This window comes from Myxocyprinus asiaticus, chromosome 6 (assembly GCF_019703515.2).
Source record: "Myxocyprinus asiaticus isolate MX2 ecotype Aquarium Trade chromosome 6, UBuf_Myxa_2, whole genome shotgun sequence".
NCBI lineage: Eukaryota > Metazoa > Chordata > Actinopteri > Cypriniformes > Catostomidae > Myxocyprinus > Myxocyprinus asiaticus.
In genome coordinates this window covers 48,218,174-48,236,743 of record NC_059349.1, presented here as the reverse complement: position 1 = coordinate 48,236,743, position 18,570 = coordinate 48,218,174, and the positions used below count along the sequence as shown (strand labels likewise).

The 18,570-nt window shown below is 36.8% G+C and overlaps 1 protein-coding gene across 5 annotated transcripts in view; it reads left to right on the top strand.

Moving 5' to 3' along the window:
* LOC127442059 (period circadian protein homolog 2-like) overlaps positions 1 to 18,570 on the top strand; it is a 48,478-nt gene that overhangs the window by 19,330 nt on the left and 10,578 nt on the right. For 2 of the 5 annotated variants that reach the window (XM_051699744.1, XM_051699745.1), the window contains exons 3-18: positions 4,626 to 4,724; positions 5,009 to 5,166; positions 5,716 to 5,837; positions 6,093 to 6,294; positions 6,978 to 7,029; positions 8,548 to 8,690; positions 8,938 to 9,016; positions 9,645 to 9,751; positions 10,888 to 11,038; positions 11,207 to 11,315; positions 12,051 to 12,191; positions 13,631 to 13,956; positions 14,770 to 14,897; positions 16,680 to 16,865; positions 17,499 to 17,558; positions 17,861 to 18,118. In XM_051699744.1, the coding sequence (XP_051555704.1) occupies positions 4,626 to 4,724; positions 5,009 to 5,166; positions 5,716 to 5,837; positions 6,093 to 6,294; positions 6,978 to 7,029; positions 8,548 to 8,690; positions 8,938 to 9,016; positions 9,645 to 9,751; positions 10,888 to 11,038; positions 11,207 to 11,315; positions 12,051 to 12,191; positions 13,631 to 13,956; positions 14,770 to 14,897; positions 16,680 to 16,865; positions 17,499 to 17,558; positions 17,861 to 18,118 (2,321 nt within the window). The remainder of the gene's footprint in view (positions 1 to 4,625; positions 4,725 to 5,008; positions 5,167 to 5,715; positions 5,838 to 6,092; positions 6,295 to 6,977; positions 7,030 to 8,547; positions 8,691 to 8,937; positions 9,017 to 9,644; positions 9,752 to 10,887; positions 11,039 to 11,206; positions 11,316 to 12,050; positions 12,192 to 13,630; positions 13,957 to 14,769; positions 14,898 to 16,679; positions 16,866 to 17,498; positions 17,559 to 17,860; positions 18,119 to 18,570) is intronic. The other 3 variants (XM_051699747.1, XM_051699749.1, XM_051699746.1) reach the window with 3 other exon arrangements.

The following is an 18,570-nucleotide window of genomic DNA, read 5'->3' as shown; positions in this document are numbered from 1 at the left end:
TTGTGCCACATGTTTTAGGCAAGAATCTGTGATAGCTGACTCATTCAAAACCTTTCGGCAACTGTTACTGCTTCTCTCTATTTATTTCCATCTGCAGTCCTCCTTTAATGGGATGGGACTCTCAGGAGGTACAAATATAGAGATGTAATGTAGAAGCATGTTTGCCATAGCAGGCATTGCAGATACTCTCAACTAAAAAGCTTGATGTTAACATGCTGAGAGGAAACTGAAATAATTTATCACCAGAGTGCTTTATGTTTATTTATCTGATATACAGATATATTTTGCTTATTTTAATGTTTTTGCTGAAAGGTTGACATAAATTAAAATCTTTCTGCCTCTTGAGTATCATCAAGAGTAATATTCTGTTTATTAATATTCTGTATTTCTTCAAATTATGTTGTTTGATTAAATATGGTAGGGATGTGCAAATCTACATATTTTCAAAATCGACAACTATCACATCTGGCATTCACAATCTTTACCTATCGAAAGTGTCTATTATTATCTCTGGAGCTAATCATCTGAAATATCATCTTTCATTGCAATTTTTCCTTTCATATTTTGGCTTCTTATGAGCATGGTTTCAGACAACTGGTATAGAGTAATAGCATGTAGCTGTAGCATCACTGTTTCCAACACTCTTACACCATAGTGGTTTCCATTGACAACGTACTGTTTGTCCTTGTATACACAGGGTAAGGGTGCGGCCAAATGTGTGATCTGGAGTTCATCCCTTTTTGGCACTCTTTCACGTTCAGTTCTATTTCTCTTTAGTCTTTCTGTCTCTCTTTGTCTTTTTTTGTCTCTTGGCACTCTAGGCAATTGAGTAAGACACAGTTAGTTAGTGATGAGGATTTAAGTGCAGAAGTAATGCGATTCATCAGTCTAGGACGAGTCAGCATTCTTGCAGCTTTTTAACACTGAAATTGCTGTTTAGCACAATTCTTGATGTGATTATTGTCCTTCAGAGATAAGGAATCTAGATATTGCATAAAATACTTACATTCTGTATCATTTCCGATAGCCAGTACCTACTGTATGTATTTATTTAGTTGCAGAAAGTTCTGTGACATCTATCAATTTATTACACAAGGATGGAGGCAAATGCAGTATAAGTCAAATAATAAAGGACCCAGGAATGAGCCTTGGGGGACACCACAAAATATCACATGACGTCTATCCAGTGCAACATAGTATTTCCAGCCACTTAAGCAGGATCTATAGTCTCTGAGAGTGTCAGTGGAATTCCTTCACTTATTCACTCCATGACTTGTGCGTTTCCAGTGGTGACATAATATTTGTATATGTATACACTGGACGGGTACAGCCAAATTAAAGATTTAGGTCTTTATTCTCTCTCTGTCTGTCTGTATTTGTATTTCTCACTTTCTTGTTATCTTTTTTCTCTCACACAGAGTTTGTCTTTTACACGTGCCCAAAATTGTCCTTCCTTCCCTGATACAATAGAGAATATATTTTCTCTATGAAGGTCTCTATATAGTGATAAGACAATATACACTATATTGCCAAAAATATTCGCTCACCCATCCAAATAATTGAATTCAGGTGTTCCAATCACTTCCATGGCCACAGGTGTATAAAATGAAGCACCTAGGCATACAGACTGCTTCTACAAACATTTGTGAAAGAATGGGCCGCTCTCAGGAGCTCAGTAAATTCCAGCGTGGTACTGTGATAGGATGCCACCTGTGCAACAAGTCCAGTCGTGAAATTTCCTTGCTACTAAATATTCCACAGTCAACTGTCAGTGGTATTATAACAAAGTGGAAGCGATTTGGAATGACAGCAACTCAGCCACGAAGTGGTAGGCCACGTAAAATGACAGAGCGGGGTCAGCGGATGCTGAGGCGCAAAGTGCGCAGAGGTCGCCAACTTTCTGCAGAGTCAGTCGCTACAGACCTCCAAAGTTCATGTGGCCTTCAGATTAGCTCAAGAACAGTGCGTAGAGAGCTTCATGGAATGGGTTTCCATGGCCGAGCAGCTGCATCCAAGCCATACATCACCAAGTGCAATGCAAAGCGTCGGATGCAGTGGTGTAAAGCACGCCGCCACTGGACTCTAGAGCAGTGGAAACGCGTTCTCTGGAGTGACGAATCACGCTTCTTCATCTGGCAATCTGATGGACGAGTCTGGGTTTGGCGGTTGCCAGGAGAACGGTACTTGTCTGACTGCATTGTGCCAACTGTGAAGTTTGGTGGAGGGGGGATTATGGTGTGGGGTTGTTTTTCAGGAGCTGGGCTTCGCCCCTTAGTTCCAGTGAAAGGAACTCTGAATGCTTCAGCATACCAAGAGATTTTGGACAATTCCATGCTCCCAACTTTGTGGGAACAGTTTGGGGATGGCCCCTTCCTGTTCCAATGTGACTGCGCACCAGTGCACAAAGCAAGGTCCATAAAGACATGGATGAGCGAGTTTGGTGTGGAAGAACTTGACTGGCCTGCACAGAGTCCTGACCTCAACCCGACAGAGCACCTTTGGGATGAATTAGAGCGAAGACTGCAAGCCAGGCCTTCTCGTCCAACATCAGTGTCTGACCTCACAAATGCGCTTCTGGAAAAATGGTCAAAAATTCCCATAAACACACTCCTAAACCTTGTGGAAAGCCTTCCCAGAAGAGTTGAAGCTGTTAAAGCTGCAAAGGGTGGGCCGACGTCATATTAAACCCTATGGATTAAGAATGGGATGTCACTTAAGTTCATATGCGTCTAAAGGCAGATGAGCGAATACTTTTGGCAATATAGTGTATATGGGCTTGGCCGTGTAATCAGACAATATTTGGCCATTTTGAGAATATCGACAATTTCTACAGTATTTTGGCACAAATTCATGTCACTTTGCTAGCTAAATGGGGCAGATGACAGCATGGTCAAGTTGCATGACATCCTTGAAAAGCATGAACAAATCTATACAATAAAATAAAACTCAGACTACATTATGTATACTTGCAACATAGAAAAACAGCCAGGGAAAACCAAGCTAAATGCAATAAAATAAAATAATAATAATAATAGCAATTAACCACCATATAATGACTCCTCGTTAGGAGAGCAAAATAAATAGGCTTGTCAACTTTTCAAAGGGAGGAGGTTATGTTTCTCATATCTTTTGTTGTTGACGTCAATGGCTGTGTGTCAAATCAAACTCCAAATGAAGCAGATGCCAACATTGGAATATTGTTTGACATGCCCTCAGAAACCATGAACAAAACAACGTCAGGTAATAAAAAACAATACAACAGAAACTACGTTAAAAACAGGTTCACGTGCAACGGGGATAAACATTGTTTGTGCAGACCACAATATGTTTTGTGCAGTATTGATTGCCGAGACCATGAAACCATAAAAATTCAGGAGACATTTAGACAATAAACTCTTATATAATAAACTCTTAAGACTCAATGGTATATGTCAAAGTAAAGCAACGAGATTTTAACATATCACAATAAATCATCCCAAAAGTGTGCGTATATAAAATGTATCCATTCCTTAATGTCATTGTTAAGAATTTTGCATAGTTTGGCTATATGCAGTTTATAGAAATATTAAGTTTCAGTATTTGATTTTAAGGACATTTTTGTTAACATTTGTACAACAAACAATTTTGGTACTTTAAATGGTCACCAATTGATGTCCAGTGTCCAGAAGCAAATGCTTGAGATGTCTAGATATCTACCGAGTCAGTATGTGATGAGGCCACAGTTGCCTACATGTGTAACTGTATATCTTCCAAATTCTCTGATCTCATTAGCCTCCTGAATTAACCTACTGTATCGATAGCGCAGAATGCCCGGCTAGCCTGCCACAGATGTGCTTTATATAATTAGCTCACCTACAACTTAAAGCTGATGCATGTGAAGTCAGTTTCTATTCTAAGCTACTTAGGAAGCTATTTATAATCAGTTGTGTATTTATGTCGCTCAGCAAGTCCCTTGCAGCTGTACACTGTACTTTCTATAGTATCAGCGAGCTAAGTGGAGAAGTTTAATCCGTCTCAGTCTACTGTACTGTAAGTCTTAGCCCTTGGAATAACACATTGCATGCTGTTTTTGACAGAAAGTGAGGACAGGTGAAGATTATGTAACACAAATGGAGAGCAACATTCAAGTGACCTCTTTGTGGCAGAGGAGCACCCAATTTCTGCTCGATTGTTCATAATAATTGAAAATATTGTGAGGTTTTTTGTGTTGACGCTGCTGCTCTTATTTCTTTTGCAACAGGCTGTTCTGACTGGTTTCAGCTGGTATACTGAATAAATAATTTCTCATTTTTTTGTTCAAAGGACATGCAATGTTTCCAAGTGCTAGATTTGATGTCTAATTGTTGGTAATTAATGCAAAAATATTCTGTGTGAGTATTTGACTCAATGGTTTGAGGGATTTCTGTATGTGTGATTTCTGCGACACTGATGGCACCAAACGAAATTTCAAACGGGTTTCCTGAACACTTCAATCAACTAGTCCTGTCCCCAACTCACACTATTGATTGAGCGTATGTTGTTATGTCACGTTACTATGTAACATCTGTATGATTACTTCGTTGAAACTGTGTGTTGGTGGTTTATGACTTATATGATTCATTTATGTTGTTCTTTTGTGTTTACAGCTTAAACTCTCACAGTCCATCGCCACCCAGCAGCACAAATGCATTCAGCCTTCTTAGTGCCAGCTCTGAGCAAGACAACCCGTCTACCAGCGGCTGCAGGTTAGACACACACAAACACACAGAGTCACTGGTCAATCCTTCTATATCCATATCCAGTCCCTGGTACCCATAACTGAACTAAAAGTCCATAATCTGAAAATAAAGTTTTTTAGAATGTCATATTAGCATCAGTTGCCATCATGGCGTGCACACACAACTAACTTTTATCCATGCAATACTGTATGTGAGATTAGCCTACCAGATTTGCCATCAGCAGGTGGGAATCAGAGTATTTGGTGCTTGCTGAAGTGGGTTTTGTTTTTTGACATGTTGTGCACCTGCAGTAGTGAAGAATCTGCCAAGGCAAAGACTCAGAAAGAGTTGATCAAAACTTTGAAGGAACTGAAGCTCCATTTGCCACAAGAGAAATGGAACAAGGGCAGCAAATCCACCACACTTAACACCCTGAAATATGCCCTGCGCTGCGTCAGACAGGTGGAGGGTGAGCAACACCTTATCTGATAAAGCATTACATATGTCATACTGAATGCCATAGATCTGTCCTGACAGCAGGGCTGTAGCCCTACTTTTGGGGAAATAATCCTTATATTTTAAGAGTTTCTAATTTTGAGGTAGAGCATTATGCTAGGGTTATGGGTTTGATTTCCAGTGAACTCATCCTGTTTAAAAAAAAAAGTATCTTGAGTCTTTTTAAGTGGATTAAAACATCTCTTAAATTCATATACAGTATGTAAAATATGTAAATGCTTAGCAGCAGTGCAAAGAGAAAAACTGTGGCTAGCCAAGACCAAACAATTGCATCTGCAAATCAAATAAGAGGTGAATGTCACATCTTGTAATAAATTGATATTATTTATTGATTACCACTCATTATTAGGCATGTAATATATATACTTAATCTGTAATATCTTACATCAAATACATATTTTGATTGGTTTAACTAGATTACTAGTTTGTTTTTAACCCATGGCAGGCATTATACTATTTGCTTGATTGATTTATGTTGGATTTTTCCCCCCTGTATTTCTAGCAAATGAAGAATACTATCAGCTGCTTATGATTAATGACAGTCAGCCATCAGGGCTTGATGTTTCATCGTATACCATAGAAGAAATAGACAGCATCACCTCTGAATACACTCTCAAAAACACAGTGAGTATATGTTTTATCTGTATTATGTCAATGACCCACCCATATCTCAATATAAAATGAATTGAAAATAAAACTGCATATAATGTTTGACTACAGTTCTAGTGAAAGGAACCTCCTTTTACTGACCATGTAGTTGAAAAAGAAAAAAAATCTCATTTTTTAGGAGTCTCAGCCCCTATTTTGTACCCCATCCATGGAATGAGCAATATTTTAGTTGTCTCTTCAGTTTCTGATCATGTCTTCTTGGTCATGTAGGATATCTTTGCCGTGGCCGTGTCACTCATCACTGGGAAGATTGTCTACATTTCAGACCAGGCAGCCTCCATCTTGAATTGCAAACGGGACGTGTTCAAGAATGCTAAGTTTGTGGAGTTTCTCACACCGCAGGATGTTAGCGTGTTCTATAGCTTCACTACACCATACAGACTGCCATCCTGGAGCATGTGCACTGGAGCAGGTATGACACGATGACAAGCTGATAACATGTTCATTAGTACATTAGACACATGCACATCATTTGTCATAAATTTTACTGATTCATTTGAAGGGATAGTCCCCCCAAAAATGCAAATCCTGTCATGATTTACTCACCCTCGTGTTCTTTCAAAACCATATGACTAGCTTTTTTGCTTGGAACAAAAAAGTACATGTTAGGCAGTATGTAAGTCCATGCAATGCAAGTGAATGGCGACTAACATTCTGCCTCACATCTCCTTTTGGGTTCCATAGGTTTGGAACAACATAAGGATGAGTAAATGATGACAGAATCTTCATCTTTTTGTGTACTATCCCTTTAAGACTAAGGCAGGTTTGATATATATAATCATTATTTAAGCAAAGCTGAATATTGCAATGCAGGAAACATTGTGGAAAAAGTCATGGAAATTCATTGGTCAAAAAGTGTGGGATCTATGAATTTAGACAAAGAATTCAATCATGCTTCATTAAATAATCAAACATTTTATTCATTAACAAAGCCTGTGGGCCGCTAATGTTAATAAGTCTGCCTTGTTGTTTTTGAGTTCTGCATTGATTAAATAGACCAAGAAACAGCAGCCAAAGTTGAAAGCTGATCTGTTTTCCACTTGTTGAATTAAACTTGAACTCATCACACTCTTTTCTTGTTTTTCATCCTTATAGAGTCATCGCCATCAGACTGCATGCAGGAGAAATCCTTCTTCTGTCGCATTAGGTGAGTACGTGTGTGTGCTGGGTTGGTGGGTTAGGAGTAAATCTATGCTGACTGCACCCTGTTCACCATCTGTTCATCATGATTTTATTCATACACTTTCCTTTTTTGAATCAGTACAGGGAATAAGTAATTAATTCCGGTGAACCTTTGTCCTTGTAAATGGAAAGATTTGATTTTCATTAATACGCTTGACATCACAATGGAAAACGTTTTGCACAACCTCCTTGGATTACTAGCACTAGCATTGTTTAATTAAAAAAATTATCAGCTTTTGTGATTGCAGGATGTGTTGGTTATACAACCATTAGTTCTGTGTTATTTTTATTTTTATAGAACTGTAATACTGCACTCAAGAAATATCGCACTCGCAATTTGAGATTTAGTACCACATCACTCTTGCTTGTGTGATATTGCTTAAATAACTTGCCTGTAAGGCAGCACTGTACTGATATTCCTTAAACATTCTGGTTAGGGTTTGTTCTAAATCCCTAAACTTTAATTATGTTATTAAACTTTTGCAATTTATTCAGCCTGAAAAGTACAAACTCCATTCAAATTTAGTTTTGTAGTTAGTTTCAGCCTTAGGTGTGCTATCTATATATATATATATATATATATATATATATATATATATATATATATATATATATATATATATTGTAAACTCTTTAATTACTCTATAACTATCTATAACTCTATTTTTAAGTCACTAAAGATTCAAGTTTGAAAATGTCTTATATTGATAGAATATTCGCCTTTCAAAATGTAACTGACAGTGATAACGTTACTTTAATATTTGCATAATGAATTCCTTTTTTTCCACCTTTTATTCTTTATAGAAGGTGATGGCAACTGCAGAGTGGTGCAGCATTTTATTTTGCGTTGAACCAAAGCTTAAAACTTTAACACTATTCTTGGTCTGCCTTGTAAGCACTTTCATTTTCTTCAGGAAATGAAAATCTAGTTTAGTAAACAACTTACAGGAAAATAATTACTCTTTTGGTAGCAGTTCAGATTCAAAAACAGTCTCAAGTTAAAAAATTGTGATTTACGTTTATGGTTAATTAGAGCCAAATATCTTACCAAATTTGAGCTATAATTGATTGACAGTACAGTACATGTGAAGTGTGTAGGGCAGCTATCTCTGTCTCTCTCCATCTAAACTTGATTGGTCTTTCAAAACATTTCAGACTAAATATCTGTCTGTACTTATCATTTCTGATCATTCCCAGCATTTTAATGTTTTTTTTTTAAGGAATGAGTCATCTTAAGTGAGATAAGTGTTGCTTGAATTCAGTGTTATACCTCGACCCTGAACCGCACAAATTCTTTTAACTAATATCACAAATGAATGGCCTTGTTTCAATACCTAGTGAGCTATTTGGCTATCTGCTGCCTTCTATGACAGAACACATTCTTGCACTAAAAAAAGTCAGATGCAGTGCAACAAGTAGAACAGAATGCAGATGTCTTGGAAATGTGCTTTTGTGTGTAACTCTAACCTGTCCTCTTCTCCAGCGGCGGTAAAGAGTGTTACGGAGATCTTCAGTACTATCCCTTCAGAATGACTCCATATCTGATGAAAGTTCAAGACACAGAGCATTCAGAAGATCAGTTCTGCTGCCTCTTGTTGGCTGAGAGAGTGCACTCTGGCTATGAAGGTCAGTCCTTTCACAGGCGTTCTACTGTATGTGTTGTATTTTGTTGTGGCAGTTAGCCTTACAGTTTGCTTAACTACTTAAAATCACCAGTAGCATGTTGCTTGGCAAGTTACAGTTTCAAAGTAGCTTTCTCAACATTGGTACATACTACATCAAAAAAATTAAAAACATTTGAAATGACAGTAGATTGCCTTTAGATTCTGGAATATCTGTTTTGAGATACTGTTTCCTTATGTTTACCCCTCAGCTCCCAGAATCCCCACAGACAAACGGATCTTTACCACAACACACACTCCCAGCTGTGTGTTTCAAGATGTAGATGAGAGGTAAGAGTGTTAAAGGTGTCATCGTTTATTCACCCTCATGTTGTTCCAAACCCATATTTCTTCCTTGGAACGACAAAGGCAAAGTGTTAGGGACTGATGGCTTCAGTCACCATTCACTTTTATTGCATCTTTATTCCAAACAATGAAAGTAAATGGTGACTGAGTTATCAGTCCTTAACACCCTGCTAACATCTGATTACAAAATTAACATTTTGGGGTAAACTTAAACCTTTGAATGCTTGACGAGAGACTTTTATTTTGAAGGGATGGAGAATGTGCATGTGCACAAACTTTTCCAACACATACACACCATCTGACTGACAGCAGAAAAGTAAAAGCAGATTTTGTTTGTACCTTTGTTTGTTTCCTGTACATGCTGTTCAAAATAAAGGTCTCTCATTATAGCGTCAACCTGTGACACTATTCAGAAGGATTGTCTGCACTATGACAAACTTAAAGATTAACTGGTAACATAACCGTTGGGCGTATCACTAAACAACTGTCTGTCCATTGCTACGTTAACTGTTCCTTCACACCTGGTTTTTTTTTCATGTCTCACAATCTTGCATATTAAAGGAATCAACTGTTATCCACTGGCTAATCAGAACTGGTTATGTTTTTCTGTTAGGGCGGTACCGTTGCTAGGATACTTGCCACAGGACCTGATTGGCACACCTGTCCTAATGCACCTGCACCCCAGTGATCGACTAAACATGCTCGGCATCCACAGGAAGAGTGAGTCTTTTTGATTGGATAGACAGGCCAGTGTTTTTGACTGCAAAACTTGATTGAAACTTGAATTTTTTTTTACAATATTCAAAAATAAGTTTGCTTAAAATCAACATGAAATCAAAATCGAAAATTTACCCCATTTACTTTCTTAATGCACATTGCTTGTTATTTTTAATTGGAAAAAAAAAGGTTTTCTTAATAATCTTTTTTTTTTTAATGTAATAATTTACTCGGCCTGTAAAGTGTACGATGCCATTTTAGTGCCATGTTAAAATAAACAAAAATCGAAAAATCATCTCCAGAATGAAGTTGTGATGTTTTGTGAATAAATTCGTGATGCTTTGTAAATAAAAATGTAAAATTTAATTTTTTACTTTATTCTCAAAATATCACTACTTTTAGTCTCGTAATGTTACGAAATATCACTCTTTTCAAAATCCTGCACTCCAAAGATGCCAAATAAGCTTGCCGACATCATGCAAAAACGGTTGTTAAAAACAACAGCAGCAAAATAGCGCCCTCAACTGACAACTGTTATGAGCAACATGGCATAAAAATGGCAGTAATTCTACATAATTAGCTGCAACTACAATACAATGAGTACGCGCAAAATGATTGACAGGCAGAAAGCGTTAGAGCTCACGACACATTTTTGTTTGCTGTTTACAGAGTCTAGTACTGTCACAGAGACAGGTGAGATATCTCAGGACACTTATTTCAGTGATATCTTTCAGGGAGTAGGAACAATTTTTGCATACCTTTCCATCGCTTAATGGAAAAATCCGCTTACAGCACCTTAATATGGACAATTATGATATTATTCTCAAAACATTGTGATGTTACAATTCTATCCTCTAATTCTTAGATGTTTTATTTTTTTATTTTAACATGGCACTAAAATGTCGTGGTAGAAATGACTTTCATTTTTCGATGAGGTCACAAATACTTTTTATTTTTTCAGGCCCCTCCCACCATTTAACACCTACTTTTCATGATGGATAAAATCCGTTTCCAGCCCTTCATTTTTTTCTTATTGAATATTTCACTAACAAATACGTCAAATTATGGAGGTTAAATGGGTTTGAATGCTGTTTCATGATGACTTTAAATGTCATGTCTCTTTCTTTTAATGGCATCAGTCTTACAGTATGCTGGCCAGCCATTTGACCACTCCATCCGCTTCTGCGCACGTAACGGAGAGTACGTCACCATAGATACCAGCTGGTCCAGCTTCGTCAATCCATGGAGCCGCAAGGTTTCCTTCGTCATCGGCAGACACAAAGTTCGCATGTGAGTGCACAAGCTGAATAAGGAAATGTGACTGAATGTTCCAGGATAGCTTTTATTTGTTACAACATGAGACACAGTTGAACTTCTGGCTGTAGTGTATATTTATAAATGGAAACTATTTATAATTTATAATTGTAGATATAAATGTAATTTTGTCTATCCTTCCAGGGGTCCAGTGAACGAGGATGTTTTTGCAGCTCCGGCCGCAGCTGAGGGCAAATCCTTAGACTCAGACATCCAGGAAATTACTGAGCAAATACACAGACTCCTGCTGCAGGTGCGAAAACTCATTCACATTAAAAGAGCTAAATCGTGACTGAGAGAGAGATTAAAGGCAAAGTGTTTAATTTCTGTGCCACTAGCGTCACCAAATGCAATTGCAAAAATAAAGACAGTTTTCAAACAGATTTCCCAAACACTCCCTCATCTGCCATTATTCAGACAAAACAGGTCAGAACCAAATATCTCAGTCACCCATGGTGACTCAAGAAAGACATGGAAGAATATAAGCATAAAGAGACAGTTTAACAAAAAGAGACTATGAGATTGAAAGCCAAATGAAAGACCGTATAGGGCATTTATTCTTGCGCTTCATTGAAAGGCACTTAAGTAAGAATCTGAAAAAATGTAAATGTAACAAACATGAAAATGAGACTTCAAGAGATAGTTCACCCAAAAGTTAAAATTTTGTCATCATTTGCTCACCCTCATGGTTTTCCAAACTGTATGACTTTCATCTGTGAAACACAAAAGGAGATGATAGGCAGAATGTTTGCTTTAGTCACCATTCACTATAACTGTATCGAAAAAAGGTGCAGTGAAAATGAGTGGTGACTGAGACTTACATTCTGTTTCACAGAAGAGAGAAAGCGATTTGGGGTTGAAACAACGTAAGGGTGCTTAAATGATGACAGCATTTAAATATTTTGGGTGAACTATCACTTTAAGGAATGAGAAAAGTAATAGTCAAGACAATTAAATGTTAGTGGGTGTTTGTGTGTGTTTGTTGTAGCCGGTGCACAACAACGGTTCAAGTGGCTATGGAAGCCTCGCCAGTAATGATCATCTGATGAGTGTAGCATTGTCCAGTGAGAATAATGGTAAAGGAACACGGCAACCATGTGAGGAAGAAGACGTTAGCCAAACCAAACCGGTGAGTGACATGATGAATTATTACAGTAATGTACAGTATAACCTTGGCTGTAATAGGATCCCTGTTGTGTTTCAAGGTTCTCTAGATCCTCACAATCAACCACATAACTGCTAAAATTTGACTTTAATAAAATATTGAACAATAAGTGGTCAGCATACATGGAAATTCCTTCGATAATGTTTGAAAAGACTCCCAGAATGCACCTCATGAAGTTGGTTGAGAGAATGGTTAGAGGGTGCAGAGCTGTAATATAGACAAATAGTGGATACTTTGAAGAACCTAAAATATAAGATCGTTTTGATCAGATATTGATCAGCTTGAAAATATCAACTTTTTACTAGAAAATGTCATTTTTTACCTCATAATAGGTTGTTATCACTAGTAAAGCCAGTTTTAATCAGATCAGATGTCATTTTAACAAAAGAAAATAAAACATTTTACTAGAAAATGAAATTTTTACCTCATATCTTGTTATTATTAGAAAATGTCTGTTTTGCCAGATCAAATTACGTTTTAATTAGAAAATATACTGTTTTTACTAGAAAATTTCATATTTTTACCTCAATATCTCGTTATCACTAGAAAATGGCTGTTTTTACCAGATCAGATGTCATTTTAACTAGAAAATATAAAAATTTTAATGTCATTTTTACCAGATCAGATGCCGTTTTAACTAGAAAATAACTAATTTTATTAGAAAATTAATTGTTTTATCTCATATCTCATTATTATTAGAACATTTCTGTTTTTGTCAGATCAAATGTTGTTTTAATTAGAAAATATACTGTTTTTAGTGGAAAATTTCATATTTTTACCTCAATATCTCGTTAGCACTAGAAATTTTTGTTTTTTTCCAGATCAAATGTCGCTTTTAAGTAGAAACTTCTTTTTTTTTTTACTAGAAAATTACATTTTTACTTCATATCTCGCTATCACTAGAAAATGTCTGTTTTTACCTGATCAGATGTCATTTTAACTAGAAAATGTCAAATTTTTACAACAAAATTTCATATTTACTTCATAATACCTCACTATCATTATGGTTTAATCAGATCAGATGACATTTTTACTAGAAAATATCTGTTTTTTACAAGTAAAGTGTAAAACTATCTCATATACTATCCACATATTATCTCGTTTTTACCAGATCGTATATTGTTTTTAATAAAAAATGTCTAATTTTTACTAGAAAATATGTTGTTTCTACCATATAATATCTAGTAATAACAACAAAATTGGGAGTGAAAAAAATTAAATGTGTCAGGTAGCATTGTGAGACTATATTTTGGTCACTACATAATTCCCATACTTCCATTTTTGTTGTTTCACTGTTTTGATGACTACTGTTATTCATAATTGTTGATAGTAATAATATAAATATAAATAACAAAGAAAAAGCAGATGTGGCCAAACTTATGATTTTTTGTGTGTTTCCTCAGAGGAGCTTTCAGGAGATCTGCAAAGGGGTTCACATGCTGAAAAACCAGGAGCAGCTGTTGAAGAGGAGCCCTACAAGTACGTGCAGAAATCCATCTTCATCTGTCATCTGTGTCTATGTCTTGAAATCCGTGCCTAAATATTGTACCTTCTTCCCTGCAGAGTTTCTCCAGAAAGGTCCCGTGGTTCGGCCCAAAGACTCGGCGAACCCTGTGAATTTGAGAGAGTCCACTGAAGACCAGAGAGCGGCTGTTCAAGAGGAGCTGGCCTTCAAAGATCAGACTGTCTGTTCCTATCAGCAAATTAGTTGCCTGGACAGCGTAATCAGGTACAAAGATACAAAGACACAGCACAGTGAAATCTGATTTGTGATGGTTTCTGATAGGTTTAAGGAAGGAAACTGTCTCGACTCATTTGGTTTGTCAAATTTATGGACTTGTTGATCGTTTGGCACAAACACAAGTCGAACAACTGAATTAAATGTGCTTGCAAGAAAGTAAAAGAACTTGTTTACATGAGTCAGCAGAGGGAATCGACTGATAATGTCTCTTCATCTGAAATCAGCTTCAGAAACATGGTACAAAATGTGAAGCCAAAAAAGTCAGAAAAGCCTAAAGCACAATTTAGAGGACCCAATAAAATGTAAAAATAATGATTTATTTTTTCAACACACATCCAAAGTCCCTACTTCACAAGTGTGAAAATTCGCCTCACACAATTAAGCAATGAGGTTTTTCGTTTTTGTTTTGTTTAGGTCTTTTTTTTTTTTCACCAGCCAATGAGAAATAATGTTTTGTGTTATTTGTCCAAAACACTCACTTCCAGTAAACGTCGAGCTGTTGATATCTCATACACTGATAAAAAAAATTCACATTGTGCTCTGTGTTGCATCTAATCTTTTCTTTGTTTTTATGAGAGATTTTATATATGAACAAGTTATTCCTTGTGTTTGTCTTGACTGATATTTGCTGATTAGAGAACATGCAATAGAATTTCTACTCTCACATTTCACTGGAAAACCACAATAAACAAGTGATTATAGGGACAGAATGGTACAAAACAAGGCAAATCTTGTGTGCTTTTATTCTGAATCCTGAATACTTGTTTCCATTGATGATGGCTTTCTCACTCTCTCTCTCAGGTATTTGGACAGCTGTAACGTGCCCATCACAGTGAAGAGGAAGTGCCAGTCTTCCTCAAACACAACATCCTCTAACTCAGATGAGGACAAACGGAGAGGCGTTGAGAACTCCATGCAGGTGACTGAAGGTACTGTGAAAATCCTGTTTGTTCATGCATAATGGAGTCAGATGATTTACAGTATCTTTTGATTCTGTGTGTATTACCCATACTTATCTTCTATTAGCTGTTGTTATCCATCTAGGGTCAGAAATTAACCAGGGCTTAGGGCAAAAATGCCACTAAAAGTGAAATATATAAAAAACAAATGTCCCTTTAGTGAGTTCCAATGTTATATAATTCTTTTACTCTGTTTTCCAACATTTAATATCATAATGATTTCATAGCCTCTGAGCCTCTAAGTTGTAAGTTGTAATATAAGTATAGTACTGTAATGACCTGTAGCTGTCAGATATCTGTATTCACTGTTTCTTAAACAAATGTTGTTGAACTAATATGAAGGATTTTTTTATTTGTATTTTTTATACGTATCATCCATAATTGTTCTGATTGAATTACTTATATTTATGAATCGTATTAAAGTGTTTGACATAGATTTACAGTAACCCTTAGTCCAGAATAAGATTGAGAGTTTATTACAAATGGATTTTCAACATTTTATGTAGGTTTTTAGTTGTTTTACCTATATTATACTGGATTTTAACCTGGATTTCGCCAGGAAAATAGCCATCGAAACTGACGTGGTATTAAAAAACAAACAAACAAACAAATAAGATAACCAATAGAGGTAAAACAAAATGCCCCTGAAAATTTGTGACCACGTTTACACGCACTTAAGAAAACGGTTTATTCCAGGGTTTTTGCAGAAAGTGGCGTTTAAAGAATAATGAGCGGTTTAACTCACATGGGTTTTCTCCTGGAGAACATGGCTTATGTGGCCATGTAAATGCATAAGCGGCATTCTTACAGGTTTTTCATATCTACAAGTCAACACAACGTAAAGAATTCAACATTTCTGGAAGTATAGTGGGGAAAAAAGAAAAGCACATATACTATAAAATATATATACCAATATATATACCCATTTAAAAAATCAAATACTGTCCCTCACGTCCGTGTATATGTGCTCAACTGCACTGGGGGAATCCCAGAGTTTTACATAAGAGGGAAACTCATTAATGCAGTGCAATTCCGCTGCAGATCGCAATGGAAAGTGAAGGAAACAAGCACAGCATCAACTCAATATCTGGGAATGAAGTAAAGCAACAGAGACTGAAATAGCCAGGTTTTTCTCGGATGCCATGTTAGTTATTTACAGATGTGTCGTGAGGAAATTACATTGCTGTGGAGGAAGCTGCTTATTGACCAAGCCGCATGTATACAGCAGTATATAGAAAGCCAAAAGCCAAAGCCAAAATAAAAACGCAAATGCCAATTTCAGGTCTTAAGCAATAAGGGGCGTTCTGTAAGTGAGGTCAGTTTCAAGGGGGAAAATTTTGTCCTTTATAAAAAAAGAAAAGAAAAGAAAAGTTAAAGTACAAATCGTAGAAGTGCGTTTATTAGCACACTTTCTGTAAAGCTCCTTTTGAACAATATGCATTGTAAAAAGTGCTTTACAAATTAACTGAATTGAATTTAAACTCTCATACATCGCTAATGCTAACGTGCACACAAAGTACACTCAAGATTCTCATCCCGGCCCCAGATTCATCTGATTGATCCATTGTTTGTGATCTAATCCTTTGACATTCATCTTGTGTGATCCGATCACAAGTGCTCAAGCGAGACAGTAATCAGGTTTTCTGATTTCATGACCACATATTTCAGTTCTTCAAGAAGGTTAAAAGGCTAAACATTTTATTTAGTGACCTTCTAATTTATTCTTTCTCTCTCCATTCTTTCTGCCCTCAGAGTCTGGCCATCTGAAGGACCAACCAGGTCTCTCGTCATTAGATATGTCCAAGAAGCCGCCAGGTTCTGGTGTAGTGAGCCCGTCTCTAACACCACTTCCGTTGCCCAGTAAACCTGAAAGTGTGGTTTCCATTACCAGCCAGTGCAGCTACAGCAGCACCATAGTACATGTGGGAGACAAGAAAGGTAAGATGATATATTCCTACTTTTTATCTATTCTGACCTTTTAAGCCAAAACGCAGTAACTACGTCTACACAGAAACTGAGAAAAATGGCTTCATGGCACAAATGTCCAGCCAAATGTGGATTAATAAAATAGTCTCACTGTTTTCTCTGAATCTGAGCACAGATGACCCAAACCAAAGAGTCACAGGACGGATCACAGTCTAAAAGACACAATTTCTGTTATAGTCACTGCGTTTTGTCTTTGTCGAGAAGTATTATTATAGGTAATACAGTATGTTTTTCCAGTGGTGTTGCAAGATCTGGGCTGAAGGGGCTTTACCCCCATTTTTTTTTCTTCTAAATAACCACAAATGTTTTAGAGGCAAAATGGTAGTATCGCAATAACAAGTTTATTTTTTTTATTTTTTTTCAAACCATGACAATAGTAATAGTAAAAACACTAATAGCCAAATTGTTTGTAAAAGCAATTGTTTACACTTGTAGAAAGCTTTGTATTGCAAGACTAATGGGCTTATACCCAGATGTCATTTATTTTATATTATGTCTTGTGCTACACTCCTGTGATTGTTCTTATCTGTATTAGGGCTACATGTCTTTTCTCTGTTCCTTGGTAAAACACTTCTTTTGTTTTAGTTGTATCAACAAGACACATCTCTACAAAGCAAGAGTTCTCTTCCAAACTTCACTTGCAAAGTTAGTAAAATCTTCCCACAACATAGGGACTAAAATGATTGCATCCCAATGAAACATTGATTGATTGAGTTGGTTTGAGGGTGGAGTGAAACTAAGGTGTCCATCAAACTGACATTTACAAGAATTCATTCACCCTACTTGCATTTCCCTCTAGTGTCCTTCCCAACATGCATAAAATAAGCTTGAGAATGCCTCGATGCAGCTTGTAAACAAGTGCTGGTCAGGCCACCTGTGTCTTGGGATGACACTGTGTTTGTTGTTGTTGTTGTTGTTTTTGAACGTCTCATATTTTTCCTTTGCAGAAATCATTGAAGACGTTCCCAGTGCTGAAGGAACTGAAGGTCAGTGTCTCGTTGTGCCCCCGGCTGCTGTCTCACCCCAATGCCAGGAGAGAGAGACTTACAAGAAACTGGGCTTGACCAAGCAGGTTCTGGCAGCACATACGCAGAAAGAGGAGCAGGCATTTCTCAGTCGCTTCAGAAAGCTGCAAGGTGTGCATGGTTTTAAAGCAGACTGCTCCCACTATCTGGAGAAACAGAAAGGACAGGTCGCATCTGAGGGTAAGTGTTTGTTAACGATCTGAGCTTAAGTCTAAACCTGAATCATCACTATAACAATCATTGAGGTGAGCTAATGAGTTTTAAGCGTCTTTATTCAGAGATACCGTTTTTGGACCATTAAGCCACACTCTACTGTGAATGTCTAGATGTCATCCATTAGATCGAACCAAGTTGCATTTGTTTTAAAGAGAAACAGCACAAGCAGAAGCACACTTTTAAAAACAATAAAGCTATAAAAAAATAGTTATACTTTTTAAAATTAAGACCTGTGATTCATATTCAGCAGAAATCTGGAGCTTTCTGTGGAATTATTGTGGAATTCACAGATTCTCTGTTTGCTTTAAGCAATATTCCGGGTTCAATACTATTTAAGCTCAATCAACAGCATTTGTAGCATAATATTGATAACCGCTGAAAATATTTTCAACTCATCCCTCGATTTATTTTTTAAA